The sequence below is a fragment of the Balaenoptera musculus genome, chromosome X (genome assembly GCF_009873245.2).
Source record: "Balaenoptera musculus isolate JJ_BM4_2016_0621 chromosome X, mBalMus1.pri.v3, whole genome shotgun sequence".
Classification (NCBI taxonomy): Eukaryota; Metazoa; Chordata; class Mammalia; order Artiodactyla; family Balaenopteridae; genus Balaenoptera; species Balaenoptera musculus.
Window position 1 is genome coordinate 33,384,676 of NC_045806.1, and position 16,209 is coordinate 33,400,884.

Sequence of the window (16,209 nt, forward strand, 5' to 3'; positions counted from 1 at the left end):
AATTGGGATAGAGCCTTCTCCCCAGAAAAAGAACACCCACACAGATTTTTATTTCCAATTTCAAAATGTTCTTAGAGAAGGAAGCCCAGAGACACCCTGCATTAACCTTCCTTGGGCCTGTAGTTGTCACTAGCACTGGCATCAGCATCACTCAACATCATTCTGCAATCTCCAGGCCCAGGGTTCCTGCGTGGCTCCTCTCTGTGCTTCCCAGGGCTTGTCGACCCATCTGTGTTATAATATTTACCCCCATGGATAACCTGGCGTCTATTTCCCCACAAGACAGAAAGCTATTGACAGAAGGAATTCCCTACCTTTTTCATCCTAGTATCCCGTGCACTCCATCCTTCCATGTCCACTTTAAAAAGAAAGTCTCTGGATAGAGCCAAGGTTCCAGGAGACAAGGCAGAATTCAAATATCCAAGAGAAAGATCCAGGCTTAAAAGACCCCATAAACAATGGCCAATAAAAGCTGACAGTCAAGAAATCACACAATCAAGAACTGAGGACTAATACAACATTGTAAATCAACCATACTCTGATAAAAATTAAAAAAAAGAAAAAGAACTGAAGGGCTGGCTTGAGAAATTCCCTATGAACTGGAACCCAGGCAAGGCGATTATTCACACTGCTATTTGGAAATGAATCCTTAACCTAGGTATTGATCGTAATTTGGCTGCTAGAATTTCAGACTATGTTACAACCTGGCAAAAGTCAACCTTCTTCTTGTGAAACTCAATCTTCACTTTCAATTACCCATTTGAGTTGCATTCTCTGAAAGGGGAATTGATGTAGCACACATATTTGCGTTGACTAAGGAAACCATTCAACCCCTTTGGAAGGGGCTCTAGCAAAGCGGCCAACAAAAATAATAAATGCAAACTCCGGCTTGTGGCTGCAGTGTCTCTCGTCTTACAACCCCCAGCGGAGAAGGCTATTGCTCAAAGGGAGGGTGTTCACGGATTTAAAAGCAAACCTCTACAGCGAGCAAGGCATCGTCCCTGTGTATGTAGGTTCATGGTGGCACAAGCCCTGTTTACCTGCACGCGTGTTTCTCTCAGCTCCTCTGGCCAATGGTCCATCACCCGAATTGCGGGGAACTATTAACTCGATAAGTACAAATATCCACTTGGCTCCAGGGTCTTGGCTAGGCACCGTGAGAAATACAGAGGGGTAAGACAGAGCAGTGCCCTACCTTCAGGAGCTCAGAATCTAGAAGTGTAAAGGAATGCACAGCTCATTGTAATGTATGGCATGTATGATAAATATCACAAGAGAGATATGAAACACCGTGGGTGTTTAAAGGAAGGCAGAAGCTTCCCAATCAAAGGATCAAGTAAAAGTTTCATCAAACTGGGGGGTGTCACTGGACGATGGGCAGAATTTAGACAGACATGTGGCTGCGGGGAAGCATTCCAGGTGCAGAAAGCAGTAATCACCAAAAAGAGGGAAAATGGGACTCCAGGTCTATAAAAACAGGTAGTCTACTTTAGCCAGACTTTAGGAAGCCAGGAGAGAAGGACTGGAAAATTAGGCTGCGGGCAAATTTTATAGTCCCCTGAAAACATCAGAGAACTTCCTAGTTAACTTGAGGACAGGGAGCAGCTGCCCTGTTTTTTTATAAATTTATTTATTTATTTTATTTTTGGCTGTGTTGGGTCTTTGTTGCTGAGCACGGGCTTTCTCTAGTTGCGGCGAGCGGGGGCTACTCTTCGTTGCGGTGCACGGGCTTCTCACTGCGGTGGCTTCTCTTGTTGCGAAGCATGGGCTCTAGGAGCGCGGGCTTTAGTAGTTGCAGCACACGGGCTCAGTAGTTGTGGTTCGTGGGCTCTAGAGCACAGGCTCAGTAGTTGTGGCGCACGGGCTTAGTTGCTCCGCGGCATGTGGGATCTTCCCAGACCGGGGCTCAAACCCGTGTCCCCTGCATTGGCAGGCGGATTCTTAACCACTGTGCTACCAGCGAAGTCCTGCTCTATGTTTTTGAGTAGGAGAGCAATGCGATCAAAACAGTACTAAAGTTACTTCAATTTTAAAAATGAGAAATAAAATAAAAATGTTAAAAAAAAAAACCAGTACTGAAGTAAAACTGTACTTAAAAGAGCAGTATCTGGCCAGAAAAAGTAGAATGAGTTGTTATAAGAGAGACTAAAAGTGAGAATGTTATAGAAATCACCGAAAAGAAAAGGGCAATATTTCAATTATGGTGTGAGGAAGGTTTGAAGATGGTGCTTTAGCGATGGTTTCTGGTGTCTCTTTCAGCTCACAAATCTGGAAAATGAGAAACAGTAATAGCAGGATACTGTACTGAAAGTGTTATCAATAAGAAAATGCCAGTTGAAAATGCCCTGCTCTCCCCAGCATTCTCCTTTTTAATGCAGAGGAATTTTGTCAGCTGATTACATGTTTTAAACCCAAATAGAAATTTCTAGCCTAACCTGCTCCTGATGTGACTTTAATTGTATATCCTGAGCCAGGTGTTCAGTTCCTAATACTTATCTCCAAATGTGGCATTTTCAAAGACTGCTTTGGCTGGTGTGGTCTGGTTTGGCTTTTAGCCAACCCCACTCGGTTTTCCTGGCTGGTGAAACCACACTACTTTACCAGCTTTCTCCAGGCATCAGATTCATGGAGCCTTTCTTAGTGGCCATGGTGTTCATTCTCCATCTTCAGCCTTGCTTGCAGAAGGAGGTGCAGTGAACCTCCAAAATCTCAGATGTAAATGAGGCTTCAAGAGTTCAGGGCTTCCCTGGTGGTGCAGTGGTTAAGAATCCACCTGCCAATGCAGGGGACACAGGTTCCAGTCCTGGTCCGGGAAGATCCCACATGCCGCAGAGCAACTAAGCCCATGTGCCACAACTACTGAGCCCACGTGCCACAAGTACTGAAGCCTGCACGCCTAGAGCCTGTGCTCCGCAACAAGAGAAGCCACTACAATGAGAAGTCCGCGCACCGCAACGAAGAGGAGCCCCCGCTCGCCGCAACTAGAGAAAGCCCATGCGCAGCAACGAAGACCCAACACAGCCAAAAATAAATAAATAAAGAGTTCATTTAAGAACATAATAAAACGGAAATGCAAAGCAAAACCACAATGAGACAGCGCCTCACACCTGTCAGAATGGCTATTATCCGAAAGACAAGAAACAGCAAGTGTTGGCAAGAATGTGGAGAAAAGGGAACCCTTGTGCACTGTTGGTGGGAATGTAAATTGGTGCAGCCACTATGGAAAACAGTATGGAGGTTCCTCAAAAAACTAAAAATACAGCTACCATATGATCCAGCAATCCCTCCTCTAGGTATTTATCCAAAAGAAATGAAAACAGGATCTCAAAGAGGTATCTGCATCCCCATGTTTATTGCAACATTATTCACGAGAGCCCAGTTATGGAAACAGTCTGTGTCCATGAACCGATGAATGGATAAAGAAGATGTGGTATACACATACAATGGAATATTATCCAGTCATAAAAAAAAAGAATGGAACGTTGCCATTTGTGACAACATGGATGGACCTAGAGGGCATTATGCTAAGTGAAATAAGTCAGAGAAAGACAAATACCATATGATCTCACTTAATATATTGTGGAATCTAAAAAATGAAACAAACAAGCAAAACCTAAGCTCATAGATACAGAGAACAGACTGGTGGTTGCCAGAGGGGAGGGGGAGTGGGGAGTGGGGAGTGGGCGAAACGGGTGAAGGGGATCAAAATGTACAAACTTCCAGCTTTAAAATAAATAAGTCATGGGATGTGATGTACAGAATGGTAACTATCGTTAGTAATACTGTACTGAGAGTAGATCTTAAAAGTCATCACAAGAAAAAAGAATTTTGTTAACTATGTACAGTGACCGATAGTAACTAGGCTTATTGTGGTCATCATTGTGCAGTGTATACAAATATCGAATCACTATGTTGTACACGGGAAACCAATGTGTTATATGTCAATTATACCTCAATAAAAGCAAAAACAAAGAACAGAGTAAGAATCCTATGTTATAGGCATACAAACGCAATCCAACACAGACAACTTTGCTATGAATTTTTCATACATTTCATGTGGGTTTTTATAGACACTGCGTCTTTGTTAGGCCGCAAAGAATAAATCAGAGAGCCAGAAAAGCTGCGTCAAATTCAAAGATGGAAGAACTCCAGAGACCTTCTAGAAGTGGGAATGGGAACGATTTACTCTCTTTCTCTGACAGATGTGCTATTAAATCTCAGATGTTTATATAAGTGGGGGAGGGGAGATGCCGATGGGGCCCTAGATCCCCATCTCCCTCTCTCAGAGGTTCCTGATTCCAGGCCTCTTACCAGAGACACAATGTCCACTTGCTAAGATACTGCCTCTGAAATGATCTTCAAAATTTCTCTGTCACCCAGCCCTTAGGGTGAACTCAGCTGACATGATTTGCCTCAGGACTCACAGGCCTAGAGAGTCTCCCCTCCCCAGCCTTCCGAAACCTCTGGCTTGGACTGAAATCCCCTCCGTTGGAATCAACAGCCCCAGCAGAGCACATTTCCTGAAAGACCCCATTGGGATGTGCCAACTTGGGGGCAGCCTGCAGGCTGGCGCCAGAGGGAGTGGGGCCAGCCAGGGCCGGTTCCCAAAAGTAGTGAGCGCCCAAGCTGGAAACCCACGATTCTGTGGGTGGCTGGGCCCTGGCAGCAAGCTACACTGTATAAGGGTAGAAGCTGAGGGAAGGAGAGCAGAGGGCAGGGTGAGGGAGGGGAGGAAGGTCAAATGGAAAAAGAGAAGAGGCCCCTTGACTGAGAAAGGCTCCGCCAGATAGATGTACAGGCGGCTTAGAGACGCCTCCCAGCTCAGCAGGAAAGGCTGCTTCTAGCTTCTCAACTTCTCCCCCTGCTCCCTGTCCAGTACTGGCTTCCCCCTCCCCTCTAGGTTCATATTAACCCGACTCCTGCGTGGGGGGTGGGGGCACTAACCCGCCCGGGGAACAGGGGGCTGGCACTTGCCTGGCACAGACGATAAAGTCTCCTTTCCACCTCACCCTGAATCAGTTCCTACCAAAAAGCTTAACACTTACAACAGTTCAAAACGCAAATGTTCCTGTTTATCACTTTACACGTTTGTTTGATTCATTCATTCATAAGGGGATGTGCAAGGAATTTCCAGCAGCCATCCCTACATCTCCCAAGCATGCTATCTGGGAACCCTCCCCCTCCATCCTTCACCCAGGACTCGGTAGGTTCGTTTCTCAGACCCCAGACTTAAACCGCCCACAGTGTTGAAAGTAAAGCCAGATATTTGCCCGCCACGTCACCCACTTTCCCATTAACACTAAACTAAAATGTGCCCATGGATTTCTTCTCCTTTCCGGGGCGACAGGGGTGCATCCATGTTACCCAGCTCCCCCGAAGCTCTTTGCTATCTTAAGACTCTCCGATGAGGGAGTCAGCTGGAGCTTTTTAAAGGGCATCTCCAAAGCAGGTTTTGTCCACACCAGAAGAGTCCTAATAAGTACCAGGGTCTCCTTAGATGCTACAGACCACGCCCCCCAGCAACAAGAAGCCACACCCCCTGTCTAGCAGAGCCCGCGTGTGTAGTCCTCTTTCCCTGGGGCTAACCAAGCGCCTGCCACATGTCACCGCTCTCAGCTGGCACCTCTCTCCCAGAGGTGCAGACTTTCTCGGAATCCCCAGCAGGGGGGGTTGGGGGATGCGGGAGAGGCTCCGCCCGGGCCTTCCACGAGAGTCTTTCTACTGTGGCTCGTGCCCTGCAGCCCCAGGGGGTGGCCTGGGGCCTCGAGTGGGAGGGGGTAGGGGCTCCTTCCTGGACAAGCTGCCAGCCACCTGGTCCCCGGCCGCAGGCAACTGTGTGAGAGGCAAAACTCCGGCGGGGTGAGAAAGTAACCCGCGGCCAAACTTCTCCTGGTCGCCTCCAGCGCCAACGAGGGTTTGATTGGTCCCCCTGGAACCCCAGGCGCAGAGGGTCCTCCGGCTCACGGAGCCCGGCGACGGGATGACAGTCGGCTCTCCCCTCCTGGTGCCCGGACGCGAGCCCCGCTCCGCGTCCCCCGCTCCCCCGGGCGGCGAAAGACGAAGTCCGCGCAAACAAAGGGCGCCCCCGCACCACCCTCCGGACCGAGCCGAGGGTCCTGGCGCCCAGCTGGGGAGGCTGGCCCGCCGACCCTACCTGGGAAGCCGCGGCTCGGCGGGACTCGTAGCAGCAGCGGAAGAAGCGGCAGCAGCGGCAGCAGCGCGGGCCGGAGTGCGGGGCTCCCCATGGCGCGCCCGGCGCTGCGCTCGGCTCGGCTGCGCGGCGCGCTTCCTGGGGGCGGGAGGAGACCAAGCGGACCGAGGGGCTGCGCGCGGCCGGCGGAGGCCAAGCTGGAAAACTCCTCCTCTCGCCTGTCTCCCTCCCTCCCTCCCTCCAGCCCGCCCGGGGCCTGCCCTCCTTCCTCCGCCTCCCCGGAGCGCTGGCGCGGCTGGGGCCCCGACCCACCCCCCTCCTTTTGTGCCAGCGCTTCTTCTGGAAGCGGGGCTGACACTCCCGCACCCCCTCTGGGGGCCTGAGCGCGCCAGGGGCGTGCCCTAGCAAACCGGATTATCCTAAAATATCTTTTTGTTCCCCAATTGCGCGCCCTTTCACCACGAATACACACACTGGTGGCCCAAACACCTCCCAGATCCAGGGCCCCTACCACAATGTCATCTGTGCAGAAAGCTGCGTGAGTCGCACGGAAAGAGAAGGGATAACCGAGGGTGTCCAAGAATGGCCCACCGCGGCAGGTTATTATCGCCAAGTTCGCGGGTTTGACCCTTCGGACCACGCCCCAAGTTCGGCGTCATTATGCCCATACTATCCAAGAAGAAACGACGCTTAGAAACTTGCCCAGGTTCATGGTTACGGGCAGAGCGGGGATTTGAACTTAGGTGTGTGGTTCTGCCGGCGCCAACGTCCTTGCTACGGCTTTTTGGTTTCTCTTTTGCAAGGGAATGAATCAAGAGTTCGTGCCGGCTGCACTGCAGTTTGGGGTGGGGCTTGAGGTACTCTTTCTAGGGTCGGCTGATGAGCGAGCACAAGGCCCAGAAAGTTCCCCGTCTCACCCACAGCCTCGGGAATCCAGCTGTTGTAGTTTCCTGCAACCAGATTTCCCCATTTCCTGGATTGTTCGCAATCACCCCTAGGACACCACGATCAGCCTGGAGCCTCCACCCTGTGGCCTGGCGTCAGGATAGGGTTTCTAGGTGCCTGCAGGACGGATCTGGTTTCTTCTTCGAGGCTTTATCAATTTTTTTTTTTTTGGTAAACCCCTAAGGCAGGACCTCGCCCCTTTCCTGACCGAAGGAGATCTTAGCTAAGGCAGATTCCAACTAGGGCTGCTGCGTTTGGTCGTGTAGTATGGGCACTGCACGAAGGCCCCGGAGGAAGGGGCAAGTGGGTGCCAAAATCCAGCTGCCTCTGGGGTCACAAGAAGCCTGTGCCTTGGCAGAGGCCACGTTCATTGTGGAAGGGCAGCTTTCTCCTCGCCTCAGCAGTCTGGTCTGTTAGCTAGGCTAAGGGCCCTGGGAACATCCATCCAGAGGTTTTCGATTTTTTTAAAAAATCTAGATGGTGTGCTCTTTTCCCAGTTCTCACAAAAACCTCTGCCTTGAACTTCCATCTTATCCTCTCCAGTGCCTGGGGAGCTTCTCTCCATCTCCTGCGGGTTTCTCCATTACTGCTACCTCTTCAAGGAGCCAACAACCCCTCAATAACCCTCTAATCACAGGACAATGAGGGAGGTCAGGCTCTTCTGTGGCCTCCATCACACCAGACTCTCCAGGGAGTGGTTCTCAATCCTGTGCACACACAAGAGTAACCTGGGGGAGCCTTAGAGAAATACCCTATCTGGACTCGACCCCAGACCAATGAAACTAGAATCTTTAGGGATGTGGCCTGGCATTTGAACAGATGGATAGTTTTGTGCCCCCATGCTCAGTGGTGCAGGTTTTAGAACGGGATAAATTCTAGGCCAGTGTTTCTCAACCCAGGCACTGTTGACATTTGGGGCTGGATTCTTGGTTGGGGAGGGTGGCTGCTCTGTGCGCTGAAGGATGTTTAGCTGCATTCCTGGCCTCTATGCCCCAGAGAGCAAGTAGCAAGCCCTCGTTTTTCTCAGTTGTAACAACCAAAACATGTCTCCAGAAGCTGCCAGATGTCCTCTGGCAGAAAAATTGGCCCCAGTCGAGAACCACTGCCGTAGGCCCACGAGTAAAGGTTAATGGACACCCCAAATTCTAGGTCCAGGTTAGTCTGTCCAGTGGCCTTCCTTTCCTATATCACCTCTGAAGCAAGCTTTGCTCACAAAACGCAGCACACATTCTATTATTGGGCTGACAAGGAACACCTAGCTCTCTCCTAGCCCCTGAATCTGGCTGAATTACAAGCAACACCACATTCGATGTTAGGAGTTGCTTTCTTTGCTACTTTAGAGCAAATTCCAATCAAATTTATAATAATAATTATAATAATAGTTACAATAACTATTATTTTTATTTATTATAATAATTATTATTACCAGGCCTCTCTGGTAGAAGGGATGGGGGCAGAGGGAAGGTTAGGAGAAGAGATTATCCATCCATCCCACAATATCTTGGTAGACAATAGGATGGTTAAGTAGATTCGCAATCTGTCAAACGACTGAACCCAGAAGATGGGGTAATGAGTGGATGGAAACAGGAAGAGAAGCCACTCAGGGAGGACCACAGAGCTCTGATCTCTTCCTGTCCTGCTGGTCCTAACTACTAATGAATTGGGAAAAGATGCTGTTGGCATGAGACACAAAGATAGGCAAGAAATAGGTTCCAAGCATCTCTATAGGCAGGAATGCTATATTGACTCTGAACATTAAAAGGTAATAAGGATAAATATGATGCCCTACATTAGATCTCAAAATCCAACCACACAGATGCAGAGTACGGGAAACGTGGCTTCTCAGCAGTACCTACCATACTTAGCTGCCTACAGGCTACGACAGACTTCCCAGGCACCTCAGGGCGCTACTGACAGTGCCTGTTCTGTCCTCTGAAGCATTCCGAGCGCTGGGCAAAGCGCCCAAGGTGAGGAGAAGGGAACACAGCCCTCAAGGTCTGGCGGGGGTGTGGGGGGGGCAGGTATCTTTCCACCGTGTACAGTGTGGAGGAGGCTGGATTAAACAGCACAGCCTTTACCTCTGACTCAGAGCAGAATGACCCACAGTGGAGAAGGAAGGAAAAGGAGTCCCAGGATTCCCCGCCCCTCCACTATATTCCTGGAACTTGTAGACTCCGAGACGCCATTGAAGGAGAACCTAGCAGCCCCCTACCTACTGCAGGCGAGAGATTTCCCGAGCACGTCAGTCAAGGTCCTTCCCTTCATGTGCCTCTACCATCTTCCCACACCTCTTCATCCCCCCACCCTCGCAAACCAGTTCTTCTCTTCCCACATCCTTCCAGAGTAAAGGACCTGAAGTTTAAGGGGAACATTGGTGGCTCACTGTACCTTGGGAAATGGTTGGCAGTAGAATAAAAGTTGAGGAGACACTCAGGAGTGATGCGACCTAAGACAGTGCTTCTCAAACTATCTGTGGCGAAGGACTGTTTTTCAAAAATTCCCAGTCCGAGCCTGGGATTAGCAGATGCAAACTATTATATATAGGATGGAGAAACAACAAGGTCCTACTGTATAGCACAGGGAACTATATTCCATATCCTGTGATAAACCATAATGGAAAAGAATATGAAAAAGAATGTATATATATATATATATATATATATATATATGTATAACTGAATCACTTTGCTGTACAGCTGAAATTAACACAACGTTGTAAATCAGCTATACTTCAATAAAATAAAAAATTTTTTTTAAATTCCCAATCCATTTTTGATCAAGCCTTTTCTAAAATCAATAAACATGACTCACTAGAAAAATAAAATGGGAACAAGTCAGAGAGCAGCACGGGTCTAGGGACCGCACTTTGAGTTACACAGTTATAGTGGATTTAGTCTTTTCCATCCTGTACTTACACAAACTACAGACCACACTAAACTCTCCAGGTTTCCGAGAACTCAAGACTCAAAGGACAAGGAGATCTGACCTCAGTCTATTGGAATCATGCTAAATGAATGCCAGAAGGGTAGGGTGAATTGGGCTGGTACTTTTGCTCTCTGGTATCTGTTAAAAATCTAGATCCGAGAGGGTTAAGGTAAGAGTGCTCAAGGTCAAGATCAAAAAAAGCTAATGGCAGTCCAAGAATAGTATCTGTTTACAATCCCCTGGCTTAAAGAGATTTCTTCCCTTTCTAGAATAAATATTCAGAATGAAACAACACAAGCTCTAAGGGATGAAAAAATTCTGCAGCATTAAGGGAAAGGGAATACTTTGACTCTAAAGATTCAAAGGAAAAACACCTTGTTTGTGAAAATAATCAGCTACAGAAAAGGGAAAGCAGTTTTAGAAGATATCTCTTTGGTGTATTCAGTAAAAGATTCAAGAAGAATGCTTTTATAAAGTAGCAATAGGGGGTCATACAGAGAATTGAGAAATATAAGAATGCAGAGATTCAAAAATGAAATTAATGCCTTTCAGTTTCAGTGGCCAGGCTTGGAAGTTATCATTCCTGTCCTGACAACAAGATAAAGCTGGGCAAACAGAAAAATCCATGACTTTTCTCAGACTCAACAATGAACTGAGTTTTCAGGGCAAATCACCACCCATCACTATCTGGAAAGACAGGCATATCCAGACAGTCACAGCTGAGATCTGCTTACCTAGCAGAAGACGTGCGGGAGCCATACATTGGTAGGAACACTGAAATGGCAATTTAGAAAAATTGCTGAGGGCTGAGTGCGGATTAATAGGAGAGTGAGAAACTCCTGGGGGCTGAAGTCATAGCAGAGACTCCCACACTGCTGTAGGCTTTAACTCCAAGAACCCTACCAGGTTTTCATGGTGAAGGTCCAAGAAAGCCCCCTCCTGCTCTGGCAGGGAGAGGGGAAGAGTAATCCTTCTGAAATATGCTCAGAGACTTCTCCAGAGAAAAGGGCTACTCGACTTTACCAGAGCCTTATCTCACCTCTGAGAAGGGCTTGGTGATGAATTTCCAGAAAAACATCATTTGAGGAACTGCTCATATGGTTTTGGAGGGATCTGCCAACCACAGATACTCCAAATCTCGGTCATAGGTGTGGTTCCATGAATCAGGCTGAGTCAGTAGAACTTGAGCCCCAGGCCACTGTAATTAGAGGGGTAAGTACAGGTCTCAGGCTGGCCAATCAGAGGCTCGCTCAGAGACTTTTTTTTTTTAAATACAGCAGGTTCACTCAGAGACCTTTAAAACAAAGCCCGGTTGAAGGAATTCCTCTTATTTTCCTCTTTGGTTAGACATTGTATGAATGTGACCTAAGAAATGCTAGTTTTGAGTGGGGCTCAGAACAAGAGAAGACCCTGTCATATGTCTGGGCCACTTTGTAAGCTGCTCTGTCACTTGGGCCATGTGACCCAGGAGATCTACTGGTGCTCCATATGTCAGTGGCCAATAGAGATGCAGTTTGAAGTCTTTGGCAAGCCCCTCTAGGTGAAGCAAGATCCGACCCTTAAAACTTTGCAGCAAATCCCTGCCATCCTTGGTGGATAACTACGACCCTTTTCAGAATCAACTTTTGGCTTTTTGCTACTGGGCCTTCATAGAGATGAAATGCTTAACCGTGGACCACCAAGTTACCATGTAGCCTGAGCCACTCATCTTGAACTAGTGTTGTCCAACTAGCCAAGCCATACAGTTGGGTATTCATAGCAGCACTCCACCATCAAATGGAAGTGATACATATGTAATCAGGCTCGTGCAGGCCTGGAAGGCATAAGTAAGTTGCATTAGGAAGTAGCCCCTACTTCTGCTACATCACCTTCTGTGTTCCAGCCCCCATCTCTGGCCTGATGGAGCGTTCCCAATGGCCAGTTGACCGAGGAAGAAAAACCTCAGATAGTTCTGCCTGGCATGTAGGTACTGCCTTAAAGTGGAGAGTGGCAGCATTCCCGCCCTACTCTCTCACAGCCCTGAAGAACAGCAGTGAGGGGGAATCCTCCCAGTAGGCAGGATTGTGAGTAGTCTACCTGGTTACTTGAATAGACATATTGGATATGGATTTTCCTTCTCTGTCCACATGCTTCTGCCCAAATTCTCATCTGTGGTCTTATGGAATACCTTACCCACCATCATGGTATTTCACACAGCACTGCTTCCAATCAAGGAACTCACTTCGTAGCAAATGAAGTGAGGCAATGGGCCCAGACTCATGGAATTCACTGGTCTTACCACATTCCCTATCATCCTGAAGCAGCTTGATTGAAGTGGAGAGGCCTTTTGAAGACATAGTTAACGCACAGCTAAGTGGCAACACCTTGCAGGGCTGGGCAAGGTCGTCCTAGATGCTGTATATGCTTTGAGTTGCCATCCAATACATGATGCTGTTGATCCCATAGCCAATCTTCATACATCCCTGAGCATAGCTGTGGAAATGGGAGCGGCACCGTTCACTATTACCTCTAGTGATTTATTAGCAAAATGTTATTTCCTATCCCTGTGATACGTAGGCTCTGCTGGTCTAGAGGTCTGAGTTCCAAAGACAGGAATGCTTCCACCAAGTCACCCAACAATGATTCTACTGAAATGGGAGTTAAGATTGCTGCCCACTCTGGGTGCCTTGTGCCACTGAATGAACAGGCAGAGAAGGAGGTTACTGTCTGACTAGGGTGATGAATCCTGAGAGGTGATTATCAGGGAGAAATTGTGTTGCTACTGCCACATGATGGGTACCCCCATTTCCTGCTTTTCTTGAAAGCAGGAAATCCTTAAGAGTCCCTCTTAATACTCCCATGTCCTATGATAAACGTCAACAGAAAATTACAACAACCCAATTCAGGCAGGGCTGCTAATATCCCAGAGCCCTCAAGAATGAAAGTTTGCGACACTTCACCAAAGAACCATGACCAGCAGCTGAGGTGCTTGTTGACAGCAAAAACGAATACAAAATGGTAGACTATGGGAAGGTAGTTATAAATATCAGCTGTGACCATCTGACCCTCGCAGAGACAGACTGCAGTAGTTATAAATATTTCTTCCTAATTTTAATACAGGTATGTTTGTATATATATATTAACTAGATATTTTTGTTTTCTTTCTTTTCTCATCTCCTTATCATCTAATGTGAGATATATTAATAATATATTAATAATATTTTATATCTCAAAGATATCAAAGGAAAAGAATGAACATCACCCAAGGACAAAAAAAGGACCTTCGTATTCTCTTCTGGGGAAAGGGTTAGCATTGTTTGGTTGTATGTGGAATAGTTGTATAATGCTAGGCAGAAGGCGGACTTTGGCATTGTCTTGATTCAGATATTAAGTATACTTTAAGGAGATGTGTATGGATGCCAAGTTGACTAGGGGTGGATTTTAATGGCTTCGTGATGCATCAACGTGGCTAGGCTGAGCTACATTTCCCAGAATTCACTCTCTTGTTTCCAGTTAGGGGAGATTCTCGGGAGATTTGGAGGCTGGAAGAGAAGCAGTGGCTATTTTGTAGCTCACATATGTTGCCGATTTGCTGACTTACCTCGTTGGTGTGAAGCAGCAGCTGGGCTTGCAACTGCTCTACCCTCCCCTGGTCCTCCTTCGGCTTCTTCAACTCCTAGGCCAGGTGTACGTGTTTTGCTGTGTGATGAAGAGCCCCACTTCCGCTGGAGGTCCTCATGGCCAAGGTCAGAGGCAATAAGAACATGAGTTCCAGGTCTTCCTCATGGGGCTCTAGCTTGTGCTTGTTGGTTCTAACCTACCTTTGATCTCCCCCCCTCCACGTTACATCCTCCTTCCCTACTGCCTGCTCCTTGAACTTCAAGCTCCAGCATTAGACTCAGAGACAACAGCCATAGAGAGACTGCTTAGTAAGCGCCCACAACTGCATAAGAGCGATTCCCTGTAACAAATTCATATTGGACTTACGCAATTTATGTCTGCTTCTCTGGTTGAACTCAGACTGATACAGGTGAGGAGCGAGTGTGGGGTGAAAATAAGTTTAGTTTAGAACATGTGAAGATTGCAGTATGGGGGGAACCAACAATGTGGGGACTGTCTAGTGCTAAGATAATTTGAAATTCAGTAGGAGAGAGGAGGAGAGGGGTATAGATTTGAAATGCCTGCATGGAGGTGAAAGCGGAAGTCACTGTAGTAGATGAGATCCTTGAGGACACTGGAGAAAAAGGAAGAAAAGGAAAAAGAGGCTTGTAGAATACAAGTCAAACAGGGAAGAGTGAAGGAAGCCATAGCAAACATCAGCTTCCAGATCTTGACAAGGGACATCTGCGTCCCAAGGGGGAAAAGGCCTCTTTTTTTTTTTTTTGCCAGATAAAACTTGTAGAAATTCTGTACAAGGGAACATGACCCAGTTCTAGAGGCTGACAGAAAATGGAACCCAGTGAGGAAACGTCAGTTAGATCCTGTAGTTAAATCTCAATCCTGTTAGGACTGAGTCTCACAACTTCAAAGCCCTCACCTTGGGTCATAACTCGGTTTGTGGCAGCGTAAGAGAGGAGCAGAGGAGGGGGCCAGAGCACTTCTGAAGCAGGAATACTTTAATGTGGCAACAGGAAACAATCGATTGGTATTCCAGAGGCTATGCATTTGAAAAGGAGTGTTACTCGTGTGAGACTGGCATGTTTTTGCCAAAAGACTATCCTCAGATATGTACCTGCATCCAACTGTGATGATATTGACTGCCCGAAGAAGACCCCAGTCCTTGGCCCAGTGAGGTCTGCTCAAGGCCCTGTGGAGATAGTTCGGGCCCTTTCACCCTTTATTCCGAACACGATTCTAGGGCTGCCAACTTTGAAGATTGTGCAACTGACCCCTGCAGAAGGTTGCATCCATCGAACCGTCTTTCCACTCTCCCCTTAATCCTTGCTGATTCTGTTGATGTTGGCACATCCCCGGGGCCTCTGCCTTTTAGAATGCTGATTCATCCAGAAAGCATCTGCTGGAGGTAACAGCCTTGTCACATGTTTCAAGTCACAGAAGGATGTGTTGGAGGAGAGGAAAAGCTTTCATTTACTCTCTTGTAATCAACCCAGACGTCAGCATCACAGCAAGGATTTGGGCTGGAAAATTAGTCCCGGAGGCTAAAGAAGGGCTTCCAGCTGCAAGAGGAACAGCTAACATACATCCCCTGTATGTGTGTGCACAGTGTAAGCTGCCTCTCCCTTTGGCTGTACCCATGACCTTTCTCCTGTTCCTAAAGACCTTTCTTGGATCTCGAGAGTTTCTGGCTCATTGTGAGGTCTTCAGGGAGGCTGGAGCACATGCAGAAACCCTGCTGTTGGCCAGAGGTGTGAGGGCTCCAGCCAAGTACAAAAACAAGTCAAGTTTAGAAACAATGAGTTAATAGTCCTTCGTGGGTTGCATCGTGCTATTAGTGATAACTAATCAAAGGCTTCATTTAGTCAAATCCTGTTGGACTTTTTTGTTCCATCTGCCTTTCAAGGATCAGCCTTTCTCTGACCCTGGTAAATAGCCAAAGAAAAGTTGACGCAAGGAAAAGTTACAAGACTTGCACAAAGGTCCACAAGAGTTTAACACACCCAAAGCAAATAAAGATTCTGAGCTATCAGCATTGGGATTCTACGGTAATATTTTTCAAGTGGCTGCTTGAAGCTTTCCCGCATTGCTCTGGTCCTTCTCTCCCTCTGCCAGAGTGGATCCAATTTCTGTTTGTCTGGAACATATAAGATATAGGTACTTTCCCCACTTGCCTCATGCTCCGTTCTTTTTAAAAGGAGGATGTATGATCTGGTACAATGAAACCCAATGTTGGTATATCTTATTCTCAAATGGATGCTATTGCGTGATGGTCATATTATATAGTTTCCTCCAACTCTTTCTTTCCCCATTCAAAAAAGTTGCCTGAACTCTCTGCTTCCATCAACCTACTCCAATCTGGGTCTGCGCACATTGGTCCTCTGAAATAACTCTTGCTGTCATGACCTGCGTGTTGTTTGCCTAAGTGGACATGTTTTAGTCCTCATTTCTATACACTTCTCAGAAGCATTCAATACTAATGGCCACTTATCGCTTCAAGTAACTTGAACAATCTTTAGCTTCCAGGACACCACACTATCATACCTCCAACATCTCTGGATGCTTCTTAGTGTTTCTGGCCACCCACCAGTCTC

The 16,209-nt window shown here is 47.4% G+C and overlaps 1 protein-coding gene across 2 annotated transcripts in view; it reads right to left on the reverse strand.

The window, feature by feature from the left end:
- SRPX (sushi repeat containing protein X-linked) overlaps positions 1-6,345 on the reverse strand; it is a 112,710-nt gene extending 106,365 nt beyond the window's left edge. The window contains exon 1 of one of the 2 annotated variants that reach the window (XM_036841045.1): positions 6,155-6,321. In XM_036841045.1, coding sequence (XP_036696940.1) covers positions 6,155-6,245 — 91 coding nt within the window. In that variant the 5' untranslated portion in view covers positions 6,246-6,321. Of the gene's footprint in view, positions 1-6,154 lie in introns of both variants that reach the window. The other variant, XM_036841044.1, reaches the window with a different exon arrangement.
- Positions 6,346-16,209: the final 9,864 nt, after the last annotated feature.